The sequence below is a fragment of the Syngnathus leptorhynchus genome, chromosome 7 (genome assembly GCF_054491065.1).
Source record: "Syngnathus leptorhynchus isolate UIUO chromosome 7, UIUO_Slep, whole genome shotgun sequence".
NCBI lineage: Eukaryota > Metazoa > Chordata > Actinopteri > Syngnathiformes > Syngnathidae > Syngnathus > Syngnathus leptorhynchus.
Window position 1 is genome coordinate 6,592,696 of NC_141201.1, and position 24,696 is coordinate 6,617,391.

A 24,696-nucleotide genomic window follows, 5' to 3' on the forward strand; every position below is an offset into this window, starting at 1 on the left:
ACTGATGGGGCTTACTGTTTAAGACATTTGAAATATATGAAGCCTTCACTTTTAATGCGCTTGTAATTTGATGGCTGCGGGTGTAAAATCACCTTTAGCATCTTTAATATTTTTCTCCATTACACGCACCATGTGTTTCATTTGGCACTTTTTTATATGTGTCGGACATTAATTTGAAATGTTCTGCAATGTCCTGTGTCATGAAATACAGACAGGAATGCAGAGGAGCATCATACCCAAATGTGTGAAGAGATTTTTGGCCACTTGCAAGAGTGCCTATGTGGAGAAAAAGTATACAGAAAAAACTTCAGATTGTGTATTAATGCATACAAATAGGATCGGTGTTTGTGCATGGGCATATTACCTGGCACTCTACTTTCAGTTTCTGTTCCTTCTGGAAGGCCAAAGTTGAGGTGAGGACAGTTGAAGTGTAGCAGAAACAGTGTTGGATGGCGTGCTCGTCCGCCTCCGTGTGTCTGTGGGCAACATGTGGACTCGGTTCTTACGTGAACATTTACGACAAGCCAACAAAGAGGATAAACCACTCAATGAAAAACATGTGTCCTTTCGAAACATAATCCTCCGTTTTTCTACACTGCCACAGAGGTATGATTATTTGACGCATAATTCAATCGTTTCAGTGGAAATACATCAGCTTCGTTTGCTCCCGTATCCAATCAAGTCACAAACTTAAACAGGCAAAAAAAAAAAAAAAGATTTGCTAACAGATTCTGACCTCTGAGATCATTGCCTGCAGTTGTCTCTTCTTGTCTAGAGAGGGCAGTGGCACATTATTGGGCAAATGTAAATTGTGAAGAATAGCCCCGGGGCTTTCTTGCCCTTAGCTGTAGCCTTGTGGGAAACCTGCGAAGGAGGCATGAATCATATCCAACCTAAAACATGCCTCGGAACAAGAGAAATGAAGTTCGCTCCCGTAATAGAAACTAGCCGCTGTCTGTGATTGACATGTGATAGAGCACAAGGCAGTGGTCTTGAGTCTCCTCCCCCTCTTTCTTTCCTTTCTTTAAACATATACTGCATCTTGTTTCTTTCTTCCCACTAGAGAAAATAGCCTTGAAGTACATGGAACAGATTTGAAGGCCAGGCAGCTCTGCTTCCAAAGACCAGACACACCGAGTACTCTTTCCACAAAGGAAATGGCACACAAAGAGCTCACCGAACGTACAGTATAGCAGCACACGCTGAGACGCTTTCTCGAAGGCTCTTTGTAATTTGTTGAAAAGAAAAATTCACAAGCAAGATTGGTCTACGACACCAATTATATTCCAAAGGCTAATAGAACTGCTACAATATGACATTTAAACCCGGTAAACTCTCGGCATATAGATTATGAAAAATTCAATTTCAAACACCATCTTCATCCCACTCTGCAGTTGTGCCTCAAACAAAATTATGTTTGTGTTGACTACTTGTACACTCCAAAAACAGGACGACCAAAATATGTTTATTCATTCATCCTTTGTCTCAGGGCATTTAAATCTAAATTTAACACTTAAAAGGGGAGAATGCCTGACTTTGGTGGAGGCACAGTCTGTTCAGTTCTCACTCAATGCTTATCTGTCTCTAGATGTGCCCTGCAACTAACTGTCAAGGGTGTAGTCCGGCTTTCGTCTGGTGTCGGTCCACCTCCCCATGACCTTGAACACGATAAGCCGTATAGAAACAGTAAGGATGTTGAGGAAGTGAGGAAAAAATTCACAACTTCCAAAATCCTGCGGTTGTTACTATAGTAATGAGGTACCAAGAAATGAATGGACATCATTTTTGTCCCATCTAGCGCAGGCTGCAGAGCGAGTGTGTTTATAAAAAAAGCAGCGTATACGTGTGTGTATGTCTTGTTAGTGCAGTTAGAAGAACAGATACGGAAAACTCCGATATAGGTGACGGATTTATCCGGCACATAGGGAGAGGTCAGATTCCTGCCAATTACACGTCCACACACAAGTAGGGAGCTGACATATCGCCCAGCTTGATACGATCTATTCATGTGGGCTGTGCAGTGCATCCTGCTGGTTTGGGGGATTCATTGAAACAGCAGTGAAAACATCAAGTGAACGAATGGTTGGTCTGTTTGCCATCACAGTAAGCTTGAAAATACGGAAGAATTTCAAAATGGAGAATTTTTCATGTGGATTTTGGGGAATGTATGGGAATTTAAAAGAATGGAATAAAGTGCAGGATTTCCAGTTACAAAAGAGAATTTACATACAGAATGAATACATAAATATTCAGCTGCAAAAATATATATTTTTTTTACAGCTTGGTGATGTGTAATTAAGAAATAGGATCAAGACAAATCTGATTTAATTACTGTCCTATTCAAATAAGTTGGAATGATTAATTAATTTTGATTCAGCCACTAACATACCTCTGTCCACCCTGCTTGTTGAAGGCGCACGCCAGAGCCACCACTTGGCCCGTAGCCCTGCTCACAACGGGGACGCACAGCATGGAGGAGATCTCACAGGCCAACATACTGGACAGCTGCCTACGCTCCTCCTGAGGGATTGAACCAGCGTGCACCCAGAATCAACACGCAAAACTGATAGACAGTTGGAAAGAGATTATTTTTCCTTACAGCACTGATGTCTTGAAGCGTAATTGACTTCTTCTTCTCGACAACCTGACCGAAACGTCCAAACATCAGCTGTAAACAGAAGGGGAAATGATTCGTCATGTGAAAGGTCAGCTATTTGATTCAAACAGTTGGCATAAAATCACAAAAAGGTGTGTTACGTAATAGAACTTTGAAGTAGCTCTCCTAGCAAATCCAGGTCCGATTGTGTAATATTTTCTGTACACACACATCACTCACTGACAAACATGATTGCTGGCCTCACCGGGAAACTGATCTCCTCCTCCAGAACTTTGTCTCCAACTACCTAAAGGTCAGAGGATATCACATAATTGTAAGAGAAATCAATACATTTTTCAAATGAATCACAAAAAAAACAGCTGTTGACATTTCATATTCCTTTTGTGAACGTACCTGGCAAAAAAGCTGGTGGTTGTCCTCAGACACTAACAGCAGACAACAACACTGTGACCGAGTCTGCTGCTGCAGCTACGTAGACACAAACACACATGAGAAATGTTAATATGGACACACACGGCAATATATGTGTGTGTGTGTGTGTGTGTGTGTGTGTGTGTGAGTGTGGTAGACCAATAAATCATCAAACGCACAATCAGGTTCAATTTACGTGTGTCCGTCCGTCTTACTGATTTTCCTCTTACTGTAATTTGGTTGCCCGTGCACATTAGAGCACACACACTGTATGCGTGCACATCCACCCACACGTTCCGATATCATAATGGCAATGTATCTTCACACTCCTGTAATCCACAAAGCTGGCTTCAGGACAAGATTAAATGCCAACACACTCATCCCCCATTAACACACTATTGTACAAATATAAGAAGGCCCTTTGGCCCATTTTCCCCAAAATAAAATCCGATGAGAACCACCACAAGCTCCCCCCAACAAATAGATCATTCTTTCGAAATAACTTTTTTTTTTTCTGCTAATTGGTCATCTCTTACCCATTCTCACCTCATTTCTACTTTAGAACACTATGTGACTTTCTCCATATGTTCTTCCTTTAATCTTCCTTTCAGTCCACCAATCAATCACATTTCTCTTTGTTTTACGACTCTGCATGGATGTGATCAGCAGGTTAACGTCAACATCTGTAGTGTTATCATAATTTGTGGTGCAGATAGGAAGGTTTTCATGTTTGGCAGGTATAGTGTGTATGTGAACGTACGTGAGAGTGCATGACTGATGACAAGCCCTTACATAATTGATGACTTTGAGCTGGAGAGACGCTGCGTCAAGGTCATAGAGCTCACCTACAAGACAGGGCAGAGAGGAAGAGTGATGACTGTAAAAACAAAGAAGAGCGAGGGCAAAGAAGGAAAGAAAGGAAAAAAAAAAAAAGGTCCGAGGCAGGAATGCAGAACATGTACGCAATTGGACAGAAAGCAATCCCCAGAGAGAGGCTCTGTGACAGAGCCAGGTCAGGGAGGGGTGAATAGGAACCGGCAAACAGATACGGGAATAATGAAGACAAGTGAAGAGTGCAAGGAAGGAAGAAGCCAAGGTTTGACAGAGAGGCAGCAAGACAAAATGTGGGCCGAGACCCCATGGCAACTCTCATTTGTTGATAATTAGAGATGAGCAAATAAAGCTGATCTATGCTTGTGTTCCTGGGAGTAGTGTTATCAAATTCCATTATGCATGAAGTTCTTGTCTTAGCAAAAGCCTTCAGTTTTCTACACCCAAGTTGATCAAAATTCATAGATCTCTTAATTGGCACGTCACGCTCTCTTTGGATTTCTCACTTCACTCTATGTGTATGTCCGTGTATGTTGACGTACCACAAAGTTGGAGGATGTTGCAGTCCAACTCGCTGTAGTCCTGGTCTGAGACATTGAGGTGCAACAATGCATTGTGGGATTGAATAGGAGAGGGGCTGAGTGGGGGCCTCTGGTAGGACGCCTGAACCAGATGGACGCGGACGCATGCCACCGAGGCCTGCCGTGTCACGCGCGAGAACAAAAAAGCGGTAGGCTTACCAAAAGGTCGTTCATGAATCGATACCAGTTAACTTTCAGATGAGAAGACAAAACTACTTGAATGGGTTTATAAAGTACGTGCAAGGTTTTTTCATATGCCTGATATGCATCATGGAAAACAATAAGGTCAAAACAAGAACTGTTACGTACATGTTTTTCCAGCGTGTTAAGATGCGCTTCATCCTGATCGGAGAGAGGACTACAGCCCACCTACAACACATATAAAAGCAAAGAACAACATTCAGTGCAATCTACTGTCTATCTGCAAATATCTTATGTGACACTCCACCAATAAACATCAGTTTTGATTCACCATCCTGTGTGTGTTTTGTAAAAGCAAGGACTGACCAGTAAGACAGCGATGGCCTTGGTCCGCTCTTGATCCAAGATAGGAATAACAACAGCTGAGAGGAAAAACAAGGAAGGAAAGAAGGCAGGAGAGAAAGAAGATATCTTCATTTAAATTCACTCCTTTGAGCACCCTTTCATTTTCCCCTCTATGTCCTTGTCTCGTTCTTAATCTTTTTTTTATCCAGTTTTTTTTTTTTCGTGTAATGGAAATGCGTGAATGGAACATGAAATATGAATTCAACAAGGGACACCATCAACGCCCTTGCGCAACACTGTTATTACCCTCTTTGCAGAAAGAGAAGCGGCATCAGCATATTATTGAAAAAAAATAAAAAAATAGACATATTCATGAAGCTGCAAATTTCTGAACATGTAGGAAAATAACTACATGATCCATTTGTCCGTTTGTCCATCCATCCGCAATTTAATATTCTCTACATACCTCTTTGGTGTGCCTTTAGTGGGGCTGCAAGAGAATGTTTGTACTTTTCTGGCACTTCCGATGAAGGAAAGCCGGCACACTGACATCGTTTCAGCTGCTCGACAACACTCCTGTTAAGAAAAGAGAAAAGCTTTGATTGAAGTAGAACAAATGCAGTTAACTCACAGAGAGCCAAAGATCGACTAAATCTAGTCTAATCAAATTTATTTATATCGCCCTTAATCACAGAAATGTCTCGAAGGACTTCACATGCCCACAGTTGACAACTATCAACCTAAATCCCCTAAAAAACTAAAAAAAAAAAAAAAGAAAAAACTGGAGAAGGATTCTAAACCTTGAGTAAGACATTTAGAGGAGATGGTGATTGATTGATTGGTTTGAAATCAAAAGATGAGATGAGACAAAGCGCTCAGCTTTTATTTCTAGGTATTTCCATCTTGAGGATTCCTAACAGTTGTTTTACTTTCAAGCTACCTTTTCTTGGTATATCAGTGATTTTTTTCTTCTTCAGAACATTTCAAAAGCTTGTATTGGAAATGGAAAATACAAACTTGTTGTGATGCCTCTCACTGATTTTCCATCTTCTCTCAGCTGGTTTTGCTAACCCCAAAAAATATCTCATTTATATGCCATTTACACCTCAAAATAGTATTTTTGTAGTCTTCACAAGCAAAACCTAAATGTAAATCTGAAGCTGACTGTAAACATTTCGCAATATGACAACATTTTACGCTTCAATCGCTTCCACGCCAATATGGAAATGAGTAATAAAAAATGTAAGAAGGTAAATTCATCATCATCTGTGCTTCATTTAATAATGTCCCGAACTCTCCAGCAGTGACTCACACAACACAAAACACCCATTACATGCTCAAAGCGTCTGAATTCCGCTTCTAGCGTTGCACTCAAATGTGTATGGTGCATTGACTTTTAAATGGCCATTTATTTCAGCTCACCAAGGATTGGTCCGTTTCAGTAAAAAAAACCATTATTGGCGTAGTTTACGATGGGACTGCCCTTTACGTAATGCCCGGCTTTACTATACGATCACACATGGGAGGGCAAAAGCTAATGCAGTGGTTCCGATGGGAGGTCAACTCCACTATCATTTAGTTGGTACCTGACAGTAAAATGGGATTAGACGGGGAAAAGACTTGGATTGAGATGGCATGTTTACAGCGGTGCAGTCAAATGCCATCCAGATTACAATAATGCACCTTTGAGTGTATGTGGGAGTGAGGACTTCATCATGTCATCAACCACACCAGGGTGGCTCAAATGACATTGAATCCTGCTTAAATAACACTGTGAGCTTCTTTACTACACAGCTATCAGTGAAACACACTGAGGGTGTGTTACAAGTTGGAGACAGGGGTCACTGGCCTTCTTGGAGGTGAGAGCTGCTACTCATGAATAGGTCCTGATTGATTGATTGATTGATTTGGCGGCGTATTGTTAATATCCATTTTTGCATTTTAAGACAGGAACTAATTCAGATTCATATGTAGAATATATAACTACACACATGACATGTAGAAACCATTTGGTCACATTGGTTTACATTCGTTGGACAACCTGATTAATATATATAATTTATGACATTAAGACACATTTTCATTTGAAATATAGTAGAATATATAAAGTAATGTGTATTAGTCAACAGTTGCTTATTTTATTAAGTAAATCCCATAAAACTGATATAGATGGTTTAACAAAACAAATACTAAGAAAATTTGGAATTATTGTTTAAATTGCAGAATCTTATAGTTTATTAAATTGTTATTATATGATATTGAATCGTATAAATACTGTATTATTTCTTTTGACTTTAATGTAGTTATTGCTACAATCAGTCACACTGCATGACAAGAAGATATAAAGAGCTCAAAAAACAATTCCACACAAAAACTGAGCAAAATTACGTTTCACAAATGTTTACTGAATGTCATACACCTTTCATATTTTTAATTAACGCTAACTATTAAATGCAACACTTTCATTAAGTAGTTCATCGATCCCTAGCAATTCAATTATTTTACCCAGTCTGTGATGCTAAACTAAGAATGAGGTTGCTGGCACACATTTTGCAGCAGTAAAAAAACGAATTCATTTTGAATAAACATGAAACATTTTTCAAAAACACTTTTCATTAACAATTTCATTACCAGTTTAAGAATTAATTAACAGCACCGACTGATGTCTGCAACCCCAGGCCAAATAAATTTAGCTCAGCCTGGGCTAGTCAATTTTGACCAGTTTCTGGTTCTATACTAATTTTATTAGATATTAATTTTACACCGTTTGCGTGACCGACCTTGATGATTATTTTCTAGCTGTGTTCTATAAAAAAACAATACGTTTATATTGCACAGCTGGATAGCTACAGTATTACCTATATGTGTTCGTCAAGAAGTTCTAAAATTAAACATGAGCGGTCAAAAACTTCAAAAGTAGAAAACTTTCAGATTGTGCAGACATTGCACGCGAGCGAGCTGAGCTTCTTCAGTAAATTTTCAGAAATTTCTCCCAACTTGGTAAAACATGAAATGAATACCATGACAACTCCTGTGTCCAGAGTGCCAGGCGAGCGCTAGTTCTTGGATTAAAACCAGCTCTGACAATGTGTCTGCCTGAGGAGAAGGTGACTTGATTAATGCGGCTCGCAAGCTGTGAAAAAGGCCTGCAAGAGTTTAACCCTTTCAAATGCACTCATTAAAATTCTTAGAAATTCTAAACTTTAACCCAAGGAAATTATTCAAGTACAACAAAAGACTATTTCTGGTAAAATAACTTTTTTTTTTTCCCCAAGTCAGGGGTTGTCAACTGTAGGTCCGCGGCCCCCTAATAATCAGTGGCGTTATTGCAGGTGGTCCATAAAATTGAAAATGGAAAATAATTGTAACATTTTTAAAACAACAATTATTTAGACTTGATTAATTTTGTGAATCATTTACCTATCCAAATGATGTCAAATGTAGCTGAGATTTCCAAAATAGACATACAGATACAAATAAATACCCTGTGTAGGTTTATCCTCCTTTGGTGCAAAATAAAATACTATTCCGCCAAAGCAGTGGTCCTTGAGTTGCTTCTTGGTTATAATGGTGGTCAAAACCAGTTAAAAAAAAAAAAAAAGATTTAGACAAATTAGCATCTGCACTCATTCTCGCCTACGGACAACACGGAGTCTTCACTTAAGTTGCCACACGTTAGGTTCCAAATATTTTTGACTCATTTGTGTCAGTAATCGATATAATCTACTGTGAACTGTAATCACGTTAAGATGAATGGATAAAATAACCTCTATTGTACACGGGACGTGTGTGTACCATTTTTGTGCGTATGTGTCACAGTGAGGTGTTGTTAAAGGAGCCTCTTGTCTGACAAAGAGAGAGTTTCATCAATAATGTAGTGTTGGGTTTTAGCGCATGGGTAGCCACGGTAGTAGCACAAAGCTTCTCGAGAGCACTTAAGACGACATTAACTGGGGCCTCTTTTGGAACTCGAGCATTGTCACCTCCACGAGCCCTGCAGTCTTCCAGCCGCTGAAGACGAGGGAGTGGAGCATCAAGTAGAGGAAAGTGGAGCGGACAGATCGAAACTTAGAAGGTTCAATACCACGATCAAGTGCCTTTGGCGTCTCGTCACAATCACTCAGTCATCATGAAATGTAGCAAAATGATGAAATGCTGAGGGCTTATTAGGGGTGGCCAAATGACCACTTCATTTTATACCCAACAAATCCCAACTTTTGACAGTGAATTGAGGAACACCTTATGGCGTTCTCGTGTTTCTCGGCTCCTCGGTTGCTCCGAGGTAAAAGGGGAAACGTGGAGGTTGTCATGGCAGACTGAGCGGTATGAAGCGAGGCCAGCGTGTGACGTGATTGAGCGTTGAGCAGCTCATAATCATCCTTCTTCCCTCCCTTATTGCAATGCCTCTCAGGGCACCACCTCTCTCGACAAAGGCGCAGCAAATCAACGCACAGCAGTCAGCCACTCAAAGAAAACATCTGCGGCGTGCTGCACACACACACATAAACAGCACGCACCTGATCTTGCCCTCCTGTGGCAGCTCGTGCGGCGGGTCGTCCGACAGCAGCCTTGAGTTTCCATCTAGTGTGTACACACATACACACTCCTAGAATGAAAACCACATTTATTAGAAGTCTGAATTCAGACTTGTGTTGGACAATGCAATAATCTGGCCAGCAATGAAGTCTATTGGAAGAAAATGTAGCAGAATTCAGAGCAAGAAGAAGGGGGAGAAAAGACCAACTATGGAGCTCTTTGTTCCCAAAGAGCAGAGAAAATGTCCGAGTATTGTTGATCGCTCTATTTGTATGTGTGTGTTAATGAAGCAGTTGTTTTCATATTTTTTCTCTTTTCTTTTTACCTATGGATGTGGAACATGTGATTCACTATAATGTGATTTTTCTGTTCTTATAAAATTGGCATTAACTCCACCACTCAAATTTGAAATGTGTGTGTGGTTTTTTTTTAATACCGTGTGGGGTAACAGCGTCTGCACGCCATCTCGAAGGGCCACTCGCAGCGAGCGCACATCGACAACGGCTGCCAGCTGCAGCAGAGCATCCTGTGGAAGGAGACAAACATATGCCCTTGTTTCTCTTTTGGCTCCTCATTACAAATAAACATCGGGATCTTAAAGTCGGAGCCCTGAGCTAAAGTTCTCTCATTTGGTGTTATGTGCAAGTTCTATGTCACAAACTACTTAACAAGCTGCAAAACTCTCTAGGCTACATTCAAACACTGACACATTGGAGGCACTTAAAAACTATTTTTGAGGATTAGGTTTGCTCTCCTGGACATTTGATGAATTTGATGCATGCACAGTGAAAACCAATTCACTCGCAGCGTTTCTTAAAAAAGGAAAACACATAAATATTATTATTATTAATGATAATATTAATATTAACATATTAATTAGATTATATCTTAATAATTAATACATGTATTGATATTAATATAGATATTTATTAATATTATTACAAATAATAATATTTGTATTAATATGAGTAATAATAGTAATAATAATGCATTTAATCCATGATGCATTGCACACTGGTGGTAATCTTTTCGTGGTTCATCGTCTCTTTAGAACAAGGTTAAAGTGATCATCAGGGCAACTGGGATCTAATCAGTGCTGAAACAAACAAGGAAGTTTCTTTTTGTTCACAAGCCTAAACATTTAGAGCTGATCAAGTTTCAATATCCTCAAAATTAGAGTTGATAGGAATGACATGAATAAAATATGTGGCCCAATGAAAAACAGGTTTGTGCAAAGAATCTAAAAACAACTTGACTCTGAATCATCCCAAGCATGATAACAGACAAAATCTTTAGTGATAAAAGGTACGCAATCGGGCCTTTCTTTTTCCCTAATAAAAGCGTGCTCCCCTCCCTTTTCAATTTCCTAGCAAAGAGTGGAAAAATCTTGATGAAAGCTTCATGCATATGCAAGAGGCTGCTTATCCATAAAGGTGTACGATTAGGTGCTAATCCCTGCGCTGCACACTGTTGTCCAGGACTTTGTAGTTTGTAGAGAAGATGGCTTTCTTTGAGGCTTGTTTCAGTTCAACGTCTTCAAAGCAAATTAAGATGGAAGACAACACGTTTCGACGTTGCCTCGAGAATCTTTGCATGATCGCGCTCCAAAAACCTGAGCAAAAGCCTGGGTCACAACTTCAACTCAGATGTTGCACACTGGGTGTCATTTATTTTTATTCCTTCCACTTATCACTCTGCATTATTCCAACATTTTAGGGAAAGTGCATCTCAGCAGGACATCAAAATCTGATCAAAGTATTGAGAAATAGTGGAAGAAATCTAAGATGCTTAACACACAGCTGCTTTCTAGACGGCGAGCGGGGTGAATATAAATAGGAAAGTTGAACATCATGTTCAAAATATTGTCTGTGAGTGCCAGATCATATTCAGCTTGTCCTGATAAAGCTGTGTTAGTCACAGAGAACATCTTGTTTCTCTCTGGAATGCCTGCAAGGCCTTTACCAAGGATGTCCAAACTTTAAAAACTCCCCCTCAACCTATTCTATCTTCTTGTCTGCCACTTACTCGCACTCAGAATTTTTAATAAACAGGAAAGACAAGGACGTGTGTGTGCGCATGTGTGTGTGTATGGGAAGGGAATTCTGCTAGGCGGGGTGGGTCAGAGTGTGAAGGATGCGAGCTGAGCGAAAAAATGGGAGTCGAGGGGAGAGTTTAGCCATCCCTTAGCTATCTGGTGCTTTTTACATATGATTGAATGTGATTAGCTTTGATCACTCAATCAGACGGCCATGGTGGTGTCGTAATGAAGTTGGACCTGGGCTAACCACAGAGAATGGCTTTCAATCAGAGTGGGTTGCATCATCAGCCAAAGAGCATGAAATGCTTGCGGAAATCGTTCGAAGGGATGTTTGATTGGAAACGGAGTGCAAACTAATATATTATCTGTCACTCTTGGTCTGTGAACGCACGCATTACCAAGTAGAGCTATGCTTGGGTAAATGTCAAAAGTCTGTCTTATGACCTTTCGCAATCATTTCTCACAATAACCCACAACACATCTTTTATATCAAATCATCTGCTAGTCACGCCTCATCAGATGCGCTATTATTTGTCAATTTAATGAATAAGGGCATTTCATTTTTCAAGGACTCAAGGAATTTAATTTTCATACATTTTCACGATACGGCACAAAATAGCCCACAAAGTCCCACGATATGTGAAAATAAAAAAGCAATTGGAATAATTAAATAAATACGATACTAAGATAAACACGATGCTTATTCATGGTTTAAATTGTGTGAAAAATGATGCAGAAGAATGAAAATGCAAGAGGCTTGAATTGCTCCTGGTATTGACAAGGTCATGTTGTACTCGACAAAAATAATACAAAAAGAAAAGTTTTGACGTGCAGAGATAAATAGTCATAGGAAGTGAGGGGTGTTGATCTTGAGGCTACAGAGCATTGTTTGACGTTAACAGTGCTAAAAACCTGGCGGAAAGAAGCTGCTCCTCCCCCGGGTGATAAAGCTCCAGATGTTCCGTAACCTCCTGCCTGAGGGAAAGGTATGAAAGAGGGTGTCTTTGGTTGAGGGTTATTCCCCACAGTCATCTGAACAGCCATTTGAAGAGATTTAATTTTTGGAGCCCTCAGTCCTCAGAAAGGTGTGCTTGTAATTTGGACACCAATTCCAGCACTGCTCTGCGGTTCTTGAAGTCCGCCATCATTCTACTTGGTCGTCTTCATACGGATACAGAGCGCTTTGCGCCAGTCCACTAGATGTTTTATTTCCTTTCTGTACACAGATTAATCATCATCCCCAAACTTTATGACATAAATTTGGTAATTGTGCAGAGCAGTTATAAGTCATTAGTGTGAACAGGACGGGGCTTAGTACATAGCCCTGGGGAAACCCGGTGCTGAACTATGAACTGTGTCTATATTGTCTGAAAAACCTTGACTTATTGTTCCAGAAAATCATGGTCGTGTGGATATTAGTACAAATGGAAGGGGCAGTCTTCAAATTTGTGAACAGAGAAAGAGACATCATTTCATTACGCTAACAAGATTATGTTTTTTTCCAATGCCATTTCATTTTGAGTTAATTTGGACAAAGCTTTTATCGGAATTGAAAATGCCATGACAACGCTATCATCTCCTGCTAACATGATTATGATAATGGTGTATTGTCCTTATTGTATTTATTTGCTATTTTATCTTTTAAATAGATATTTCTTCTCGACAATTTGCTTCTGCATGAGTAACCCAAGCCTCAAAATCGAAATGTTAAACTGAATCATACTAATACATGAAGTAATTTGTTGGCTTTGTCTTTTCCTTGCCATAAAATTGCCTCATTCCATCTCTCCACGCTTTCCTCACATATTTCCTTTGTCTGTTTTTTTTTTAATCACCAGCATTTGTCATCTCACTAAGAGCTATGACATTTTGGATGGCACCTCTGATGAGCACAACTAAACAAATCCCTCTCATTAGGATTTTATAGCCTCCACCTACTGCCCAGAAATTTACCAATTCTGTCACCCTCATACACACAGTGTTATTTGTGCCATGTGTACTGCCCAAATAATCAGGATTGCAGAAAAAAGATCACAGTGAATTCTTCAGACACATATTCTGTTTGACTATTATTCACTGAACATCCCGTTAACGCAAGACCCTCACTTGAAATTGTTCACAACTAAAAAACAAAACTGGAAAAAAAAGAAGAGATGTGATCTGAGAGATCACATGGAAGAACAAACTGTATGAAGACCTTTCATTGTGTATATCATGATATAAATTCGAGGGTAAAAATGTCTTAATCTCATAATAAATCAATAAATGAATAATTTCTGAACATTATTGTCCTTTACTGGAGCTAAATTGATAAAATAAAATGAAAGAATAAAATAATAACATAAACTAGAATAACATTTATTGTGCAAATGCCAAATCAAAATCAAAAGTGAGAACTCGGGTGCAAAAAAGTGCAAACCAAAAATAATTCATTCATCTTCTAATTCCGAACCACTAATCCCAATACTTCTAATATTTCAAATTAAAAGAGTACAACTGGCTTTTTAATTGACTACTTTACAATTCATTGGAACATATTTAGTAAAGAAAGAACATGCATCCAATTAGAGAACTCGCATATCAAAACGCTCATACTCGAATAATAAAAAAATAAAATAAAAAATGAGAAAAGTTGAGAAGATATACATCAGCTGAAGTACATACTTCTCCCGTAAGAGCCACACTCAGAGCCCACCTGAAGAGCAAATGAGTCTAAAATATCGACGGGGCAGGTGTAAAAATCTGTCAACATAGCAGTCAGCACAAGCGTGTGATAGCGGACCAATGAGGTAAAGAAAAATGTTGCTTTTCTCCCTTTCCCTGAACTACTATCATGTCATTTCCAAGTTAATGAAAAACGAGGTAGACGTCTAGAGCAGCTCTGTGGGGACAGCTACCTCTGCAAAGTTTAATCAAGTCTACACCTGGGAGCGCACTAGTGGGCGCCATGAAGCCCGAAAAAGCTCGGTATAATGTCAATATAATTTCCCACTGCGGAAGAGTAGTAGGAATATATTTGTACAGGCAGTCAATATTTTCCCAACTCATATAGCTGCTCGAATTTGGGTTTAGTGTTAACTTTTCACTTTCCCCCATCTTCCAGTTTATTTCTTCCATAAAACAGGCAGTTAGCACATCTGCCACACTGTTCTTAGTTTTTTTTTCTTTTCTTTAAAATTGTTTGTAGGTGTGAATGGCTGTTTAGATGTGGCCTGCGATTGGCTGGCGACCAATTAATTTCATCCACTTGTCACCTCAAGTCAAATGGAATATAGGAAATAGAAAATGGCTGTTTCCATAAAACACCCCGAGGCGTATGCCTTTGACGGCTCATCCTGATGGCTTTTACAGACCTAGAGGTATTCGTTAAGTTTCATATCTCGTCAAAAGTCGGATGGTGAAAGAAAATGACACAAATAGGAACATTGTTGTCGTTGGCCACTGTGGGGTAGGCTCATCATATGAAGCAATGAAGGGGGATCCAGACAGCTCGGGTGCTCAGCAGCAGTGAGGAAGGTAATGTGCATGCTCGAAATGTAAAGAACTACTATTAATATACTCCGATAACGAGATGATGCAGGAGAAACGCCAGTGAGCAGCACAACAATGCGTGATTTTCATTGCTATTTGACTGGCCTCTATTTATCCGAGATCAGGAATGAACAACTTAAATGATGGAAGGGGCAACACTTTGTCATCAGCGCTACTGGTGGGCATACTCACATTCCAAACACAACCAATCCAAGTCTGCCATCTAGTGGTGAATGGGGATATTACAACTTAAACCTATACAATTGACCGCATTATTTGTAGGAGATATTGATCAAGCCAGCCTGCAAATACTAAAAATCTGTGTTTAACTAACACCCATAGACATGAAAATATATTTTTCTTCACTCGACATTTTGGCTGCATTTTGTTTTGAGTCAGCACATTTGTCCGGAATATTCAACTGTTACTAAATTGCTGTTTATGCTCCATTTGTCAACTCTCATCAAGTGCAGATATGCATTATTCATTGAATTCAACTAAACTCACAGTGTAATGCTAATTTTGCAACACAATGTTTTTTTTCCAAGTTTAATTCAAAGTCAGTAAAAAAAAACATGAGCTAATATTTAACAAACGAGCAAACATGGTGATGTTTGAATTTTAGGATTAGTGTGGGAGCCTTGAGGGCCACATTTCTTATCTACTGCACTGTTTAAAGAGCTGTTTTACTTATTCAAATCTGAATTTCAACAGCTTGTCATTTTGACCTTGATCAAACACCTTGAGGATGAAGGGCAATGGAGACAGCGTACGATTATAGTCACCCTCATTTATGCCAGAAGATTTTTATGTAAATTTCATCCACATGATCAGATTAGCGCTGAGATGCCTTCAAGGAGATCTTTAGTGTTCACTCCCTCACCAGCTGCATATTTATGCCGGGGACATTCTAACAATGCATTTTTCTTGCATTTTTTTGGTTCAGAAGTATTTGGACTGTGACATTTTCTTTTAAACTGTATTCTGCTAATATACACACCACAGCAATAGTGCAAAAAAATAGATGAATGTGATTTAGGTACATGACTACAATATTACTACTAATACGTCTTTATCCAAATAAGTGCAGACATCACTCTTAAGTTGTATCAGTTACAAAATCAGATATGCAGTCTGGGGGGGAAAAAAAAAAAAAAAAAAAAGCAAATAGCACACACCGAAAGACTCATGTCCCCAGTGCAAGGTGGCCGGAGGGACCTGGTAGTGATGCAATGGGTCCTGGTTGTTATTCCAACAGAGCTGGGTCTCCAGTAGCATCACTAACATACTGGAGACACATGCACTGTAGAATACAGCCAAGCCATGAAGACAGGCCCCTCCACGCTTGGAAATAAATAAGCATGTTTTTACTTTACTCCTCATCAGAAAAATCCATCAAGTGACCCCCCCCCCCCCACACACACACACACACCCTCACCAGAAAAATCCATCAAGTGACCCCCCCCAAGTCACCATCTAGTGCACAGGTGTCAAAGTCAAAGCCCGGGGGCCAGATATCATTTTATGTGGCTCGCGAAGACAAATTGTGCATCAAATTCGTGTGTCATTACTAGAATTGCAAATCATCTTCACTTTTAAAAATATCTTCTTTTTTAAATATTTCATCAGTTTTTACTCGTCTGATTTGAAAATGAGTTATTTGTCAGTTTGTTTTGTAGCTTTTACAGTATATGAGGTGATCATACATTTATTTGGGTTGACAGTCATAATGGCCTTATGACTACAATGCGGCCCGTAAAAAAAATGAGTTTGACATCCCTGATCTAGTGTAAAGGCAACTAGAAAACCATAATGGTGTAAAACAATGGCATAAAAACATAAGTATTGTGTCGAAGCATCCAGCATTTTTTTAAGCACGCATAGTGTTAAATGATCAATTTTACAACATATTATAGCTTGTGCCAGTTAACTAACATCAACCTTGCTTTTAAATTCCAATGCATGTAAAGAGGAAAGGTGGCAAGAACAAACAATCAGTAACACAATTAATTGACATTGAGTCAACAACTAATGCAACCCTAACCCCAAGGGGGAATAGATAAAGTGCAATTTTCTGACGGAAAAGAAAATCTGCCAGCCCTTCTCTCTTTGTGAGGCCTTAATCTCCTAGGGAGACAAACAGAGACAAGACAGTTGTTTCTGTCTGGCTTCATCTCTATAAACCTTTAATTAAAAACAAGCAAGCAAAGGGTGGGGGTGGTGGTGGTGGTGGTGGTGGTGGGGGGGGGGGGGCAGATGAGATATATGACAGCCACTAATTGCACTAGCCAGTAATTTCATTTTCTTCACTACTTGTTCCCATTGGGGTCAAGGGTGAGTTGAAACCTATTAAGACCCATATGGACAATGAGAAATACTAGAAATAGTCATGGAATAAACATGGAGAAAATCTGTGAAAAAATGTGTTGAAAATGTGGGTTATATTTCATATTCAAAATTATATAAAAAAAAATTTGCATCTCTGGAAAAAATACAATAATATAGTATATATAATATACATATTTGTTTTGAAGCAGAACTTCCAAATGAGATGTTATTCCCAGTGTCCTTACGACAGTGAGCTGATCTCATGTTGAATAAACAAGCCATGTAAATTGAGTCAAACTGTGACATGTTAATCATGCTGACAAATTAATTGGTAACATTAAAGGATAATGTGAAGTGAGTTGTTCATTATTGTGAAAAGCCCACAGACAGAGAGACGTCTGACTCCAGCCCTTTCAGATCAAAAATTAAGAGCATTTTAATGCGCTATGTGTCATGAAGTGAATTCACTGCCCTAAATTCAGGCTGATTTTATTACCTACCTACTCATCTTCGTTAGCTATTATTATGGGGAGGAGGTATTTAAACAAAAGCTTTTCTTCATTATCTGCTCACAATTAAAAAAAACAACAACTTACACAAAGGTTGTTCATATTTTTCTTACGTGATATATGTTTTGAATTGAACTTAACCCACTTACAATAATGCCTCATTCCTTTTGTAGCCAGCCTAGTCTGTCGCTCCTCTTTAGACCTGTTGATGAGTGTGAAATTAATGTGAGCAAATTAATTCGTCCCATTGCTGCCGCATAAAGACGTGTCATGTTTCATTCGCTTCTTTGAATGAACAACATCGCTTTGTACTGGGTGACTCTTGCGCTCTTATTAAATTCGGAGCTTGTCATTCTCCATGTGATGTTACGACAAAGTAAATCATTGCCATCACTGATGACAGCTATCTGACGCTCATGATGCCATTTTACGCTTAGAGTTGAATTGTGTTCAACTACACTATAGGGACAAAAACATTGAGACAAACTTTCAACCATTCTTTGGTGTCATATGCACATACAGAGTTTAAGGACCGATCGTGTATCAGGGGAATAAATAAGTAGGCTTGGCCGCAAATTTGCTCCAAAGATGCCTGGCGCCCACATTTCATTCTCGACAGAACTTAAAAAATGTGTCAGAGCTCGAACGTAAGAAACGTGGCGCACCCCATCAGAATGTGTCATGCCAGGAGGGAACACGGTGACGTTCGTGGTCGACCGCAGGCTGAACCACTGTGCACCTTAGAGCCTCGGGGGACTCAGCAGCCCCTTCCCCCTCAGCCTGTCACTGACATTCTGATAGACCATGAGAATATTTAGCAAGACTTGAATATAAAAGAAGAAATTGCCAGAATCCCACGGTGCACCGACGTCCGAGCAAACGTGAAAAACAAACGTTTTATTTGTTGACTCCAGCAATGGTGCCATGAAATACAAAGCACCACCTCACATTTCAAAGCGTTTGATTATAAGGATTTGTCACAACTAGACAGGCCTCACCTCAATTGCTAACAATTGCCAATCGGGGCTGTCTAAAAAAAATCACCGCTGTGCACAAATGACCTTGTGGAAAGTGTATGATTGGAACCTTTGTTTGAAACAATGCTCGGGTGTGCTTAGAGTGTGAGGTGACTTTAAAGAGGAAGTCAACCCCGACATTTTCTTTGTAATAATAATATATTTTGTGCGGCGCAATTAGTCGAAACAGAGTGTTCTGATTAGTTTTGTTTGTGGAATATAATTGAAACAGACAAAATCCACCTGTTTTTATCCCTCTTTGTTACTCTCAAACTTTTCTTTATCTGTAATAATTCTGGCCAAATCCTGCAATTAACATCAATCCTTCCCGTTGCTGACTTGTCTTTTGGATCTCATTGGCTATCGTTCGTTCTCGGTTGCAGGTGTTTGGCTGTCTGGCTCTCGTTGTATGGCTATTGTTCTATTTTAATCACGCTCTTCTGTTCAAGTCTTGACAACCACGTGCTGTCATCGTTCACTTGGCTTCCCTTCACACTCAACTTCACTCTCCATCCATCCATCCTTCCTTCTTTACACCATATGTATATATTTATAAATATACAGTATATAAAGGCAGAGGTTCACTTATGAGCCCTTTAGTTACATGTTCAAGAACTTCCAGGATTTCCCAAGTATTCAACCATAAAAGGCCACTGCCTTGGAAACGGACAGCAAAAGCAGATTAGTGGATCTCCATGGTTACAGTTATCGTAGTTGGATCTTGTTATTGTCAAATGCAAGTCTGTCGCTCTCAGTGTTGACCTGAAGTAGTCCCAATTTCACATGGAAATCATTTTTGAAATGGTGTAGAATTACTTCTGCACAGATCAAAACTGATGCAGGTGTTACTTTTGGGAATGGGAATTTACTGGGTGATTTTGTAATTTTTGCCTCTTCTTGGTTTAAAAGGGAATACTGAGTACCACATTTTGTTCTTAATTACATTTAGTGTTTCTTAAAGCCTGGAAGTTGTTATTTTACAACACCATTAGTTTTGTGTAAAATCTGTGATACATATTTTTTTGTCAACTTAATGAACATCCTCAGGACAGATGATTCCATTATTTATTTTTTTTCCTGTTGTTGGAGTCAGCTTTCATGTTTCCTCTTGCGCAAAGAGAGCATCTCAATCAAAACTAGGCTGAATGTGTCATTGTCTTCACAGATAATGACATTGGGAAGAGATAAAATGATTCATAAAAACACCAAAAGTCTTTTGTATGACTTCATGTTCAACAAAGTATTCAGAAAAAATATGTGGCTTTATTCACCAAAGAGCGTTAGGGTTAGTGTTGCACAGAAATTCAACACATTTGGAAATTAAAGCTAATTAGACACACACCACACTATGGTGAGTGTTTGTGTATACACACAAAAAATGCAAAGTGACAAAAAAGCTCATAAAGACAAACAAGGTCCAAGCGTAGCAAATTGATTGAATGTTCAGTGCCAGTCTTTGGAGATTTATAGACTATCTACTGTACGTGTGTGCGTGTGTGGCTGTTCCTGTATCGTATCAGCGCGCACTGTGCCATTGTTTAGAGGTAGAGAACATTTCCTGTTGAAAATTCCAGGATGGACTCCTCACCGAGCACTTCCGTGTTTATCTGTTCTCTTGAAGAACACGCACACAGAGAAACACAATGTGGCATCTAAGTGACCTTTTGACCTTTCACCCGTGCCGTGAATCAGTGTGCGCCTGCACTGGGTCATCTCCTGTCCCCAAACACCATTCACACCCTTCCTATGACCTCGTATTTTCCCTTTTAAACCCTGGTGGGTCCTCCATATATCAACATAAATACTCTCCAGAGGTATTGGAACAGCGAGGCGAATTTCTTTACTGTCGTGTTTGTGTTTGACATCAAAAAATGAATCGAAAACTTATTTTTGAAGTTGTGTCATTATATTTTTGATTGATGAAGGAGGTTCCAGGTAGCTTGGTTGCATCATTTTTTCTTCTTCTTCTAAATATCCAGAAAAAATATTCATTCTGCTGCTGCCAACACAACACTTAGTTACATCAGTGATGATTAATGAGCCCGTCTAAGAAGAAGCCATGAAAGCCCAAGCTGTGACATTACCTCGACTGTGTTTAATGTTCTGTCACACGGGAAAACCTGTTCCAACATAATAAGGCATAAAGTTCACGTTTAGGATCATGGGCAGATCTTTCCTTGTTTTTTTGGGGAAAGGTTCATCTTATCAGTGGACAAATTCCAGCTTGTGGAAGCCTATGTACTCTTGTTCATCAATAACCCAATAAATTGTGACAGTCTCACTCGTGCTCTTTGGAGGTTATAGTTGATGTCACACTTGTTTATTTCCTTGTATTGCTGGTATGTCTATTGATTGCGCATTGGCTCTGATTTGCAATCAAAGAATAAATCTCAGTTCTTACCAGAGCTAGCTATTGAATACCTGGAAACAAAACTCATAATCTCTTGTTTGATACTTTTGATATCAGCATAAATACAATCTACAATTTTATATTTGACAGTTACAGCCTTGTCATGTTGCATTTTAAAGTTATGTATAAATAATCAAACTAGAGAAATTCATTATGCAACATTCCTGGCACATCACCCAAGGTTACTGTTGCAGTTGGCAACGGGCAGAACTCACAAGTGTAATTATAACCCCCCGATAGCAACAACATGATGTGAAACATGACCGAGAAGGCTAATCGCATGCTGGCAGGATGGGTTTATTAATTGAAGTGAGTTTATTTTGCATACTGAAACATCAGAGGAAAAATGGTTGGAACCAAATAAAAATGGAATTTCTGATTGGCTATGAGTTGCTGGTAAAATCCTAAAATGATGTTTGCCACCTTTGTCTCTTTCATACCGAGGTCTAATATCACTTTCTGCTTATGATAATAATATTAAATTAATATTTCTTTTTCTAATGTGGACTCGAAGTACATGTTTTACATCAGAGGTAAATATTCTTTTCTTTATAACTATCATAAATAAATTATATATTTTTTAGCATTGTTTGAATAAGAATGCAATTTAGAATAGAAAAAGTGAGTCTTTCAGTGAGTATGCTAAACTGCATTTCTGATTCCTCATAACTGAATTTCTTGTGGCTCTAAAAGGAGGACAAACAGGAGCTAACTGAAAGGAAGAAAAAGGTCATGGTGGGTGAAGGTAACGATTTAAATCAACACACACAGGGAAGAGGAGGAAGCGGATGAGGAGGGGGGGGGCACAGAGACCTATTTCTACTAAGGCTAACTGTGCTCTGACAACGAAGCACCGGGCACTCGATCAATGCTGACCCCGGTGGTCACAAACACGCATGCACACACACACACACAAGCAGCATGAAAGTGCGGATCTGACTAAAGGATTCCCGCCACGGACAGTGCAGACTGGACAAAATATGTGCCGTGGTATATTTACAGCTAAAACATCCAAACACACAAAATCGTATATTCCCCATCTTTGTGAAGACGTGACAAAATCTCATTTGGATTCAACGCTCGTACAAAGTACAATCATATCACGTAACCGAGCGGTGTCAACTTAAGGGTTACAAGACAAACTGTTTTAAGACAGCTGTACACATTGAACACATATTCATGCACTAAATCTTCGGTGAAGTCTACTCCACTGATTGGACAAGAAGTGATTGATCGGGAGGTTAGTGATGGATGGCCGTCCCTTCATTAAGAAAGCGCCGTGGCTCCATAGTGCGAGCGAGATCCTACTTACAGTTGAGCGCCGTGTCCTTGAGAAAAATAATTCTTCATTCAAAATCCCATGGTTTATCTTTCATATTTTTTTTGCCCCCCCCCCCCCCCCCCCCAAGCAGGAAGATTAATGTAACTGCAATGACACGTGCACAGGGACACAAAACCGAGCGAAGTGGCAACAAATAATTTTATATTAGTCAGATATTTCTTATCGGCATATTCCAGAGGTCCTGTTTTGAATTTCAAACAGACAACATCCACTGTGTGAAAACGACATTGCTTTCACATTTAATTCAAAAAAGCCGCTCGCAATTACTCTGTCAACCATTGAAGAGTGCGTTGCTGAGCTCAGCACAAATTGTACAAGCGAGCTATGCATACTTGTGACATGCAGATGCATATATATTTTTTTCCAAACAACATTTAACCTTGTAAATGGTGCGAGGATGTTTGCACTTTCACAGTTAGGAAAATTACAATATGTAGATGTGTGAGGTTGGGGAAAAAAAAGATTGCATCATTGAAATGTGTGGCGCTCATTTAAATACAAAGATGTCACACATTTGTGCCACTCGCATGCGAACCGAGGTAGGCAAACTACATGCCATCATAAATATTAATATTTATTTTCTGTCACATTACATCTACTGGCACGCCCAGAGACTAAAGTATTTGTACCCTGTTATCAGCCAGGCTAATTGCATGTCTATTAACCGCAGCAAATTCACAGCTGTATATGTGTACCGACTGTTTACGTTTGAATGATGCGATCTGCATTTATTTATTTAATGTGCTACTACACAGCGGATAACACATTTTGTGTCAAAGGTGTATACAGCATTTGCAATGTACACCCTCCGGGGCGCCTTAAGCTTCTAAAATACTGAATAGCACACGAGGATAAATTGTTGTAATCCGACTTTACACAAATGTGAACACATTTTTAAATATCAAGTAAAGCCAAAATTGTTTATAAAAAAAAAAAAAAAGAGAGCAAGTGCAGGGTTAAGAGGATTAAGTAAATAGTTTACAACGCAGACACGTTTATAGATTGATGCAATTGCACAAGGAAACGGTAAACAAAGTGCTATGCAGGACACTTGAACTTTAACCCTGGCTGCGATCAATTCCCCAATAAACCTGATTGCGAAAATTGTGGTGCAGGTGGAAAGAGTAGCGAAAGAATAATGGAGAGGGGAAAGAGGACACAGCAAACAGGATCTGTAAAAGGGGTGTAGCAATTCCCAATTAAGAGTACTTCTGTGATTAGGATCAACATTGAAGTCCCCTCAGACTTTCGTTCAAACTTGTAAACAGTATGTAGCAACCTCAATAATGTAAATCTGAAGGATTGCAATTACTTTGATATAATGCACAATTAAAGGCAGTTTAATAGTGACACAGTCTGTCTGCTGTATTTATAACAGGACGATTTCTTTCCAATATTTTATAATGTTGTTTTTTTTTGTACATCCACCCCTTCCACAATTTCCCTGCCTGGTGGCATGGGGTATCCAAGGCTATTTTAGGGGATCTGCAAAAAAAAGATTTAAAAACCCAACAAATTCTTCAGACAAACAATGACAAACATTCATAATATATGTTGCCTACGGGGGGAAATGTGGGGGGTAAAAAAAATTCCCAGAAAAATCGTAAAATACCCAAAAGTCAATTATCTGGCCTGGCACCTGGGGGGTGTCCAATTATATTTCAGAAGGGGCCAGTGCCCCCATATACCTCCTCTCTCCAGGATGTTAGATCGATAGATAAACAGGAGATTATTGTGGTCAAATTAGGGTGAATCCAACGCTTCACCCTGTTGTCTTATTCATAAAAAAAAAAATGAAAGCAAAGGCAGCCATGGGAGCTCATTAAGCAGATCAATCAACACTGGTCTCATCTGTGTGCATGGTTGACGGGTTATTGCATATCCTTAAGCTTCCACTATTTTCTAAATTGGTTGTTTAACTCGACATATATTAACTCATTTTTCACTATCCTCTCAGAGCCTAACAACATAGTGATGTCTGAATATTGCAGAATCAAATCCTCACGTTCACACTCGGATGAGCTTTCCAAAGGTGTAGTCATTATTTAATTGACATAAAT

At 39.3% G+C, this 24,696-nt stretch overlaps 1 protein-coding gene across 4 annotated transcripts in view; it reads right to left on the reverse strand.

Annotated features, from left to right (window-relative positions):
* The window catches only part of pde2a (phosphodiesterase 2A), a 104,689-nt gene that overhangs the window by 8,774 nt on the left and 71,219 nt on the right, over positions 1-24,696 (reverse strand). For 3 of the 4 annotated variants that reach the window (XM_085917150.1, XM_085917149.1, XM_085917151.1), the window contains 13 exons: positions 9,899-9,988; positions 9,444-9,532; positions 5,393-5,502; positions 4,948-5,003; positions 4,750-4,809; positions 4,402-4,558; positions 3,821-3,873; positions 3,011-3,085; positions 2,862-2,903; positions 2,600-2,668; positions 2,390-2,520; positions 365-476; positions 237-276 (listed from right to left, as the gene is read on the reverse strand). In XM_085917150.1, coding sequence (XP_085773276.1) covers positions 237-276; positions 365-476; positions 2,390-2,520; positions 2,600-2,668; positions 2,862-2,903; positions 3,011-3,085; positions 3,821-3,873; positions 4,402-4,558; positions 4,750-4,809; positions 4,948-5,003; positions 5,393-5,502; positions 9,444-9,532; positions 9,899-9,988 — 1,084 coding nt within the window. Of the gene's footprint in view, positions 1-236; positions 277-364; positions 477-2,389; positions 2,521-2,599; positions 2,669-2,861; positions 2,904-3,010; positions 3,086-3,820; positions 3,874-4,401; positions 4,559-4,749; positions 4,810-4,947; positions 5,004-5,392; positions 5,503-9,443; positions 9,533-9,898; positions 9,989-12,412; positions 12,832-24,696 lie in introns of those variants that run through there. The other variant, XM_085917152.1, reaches the window with a different exon arrangement.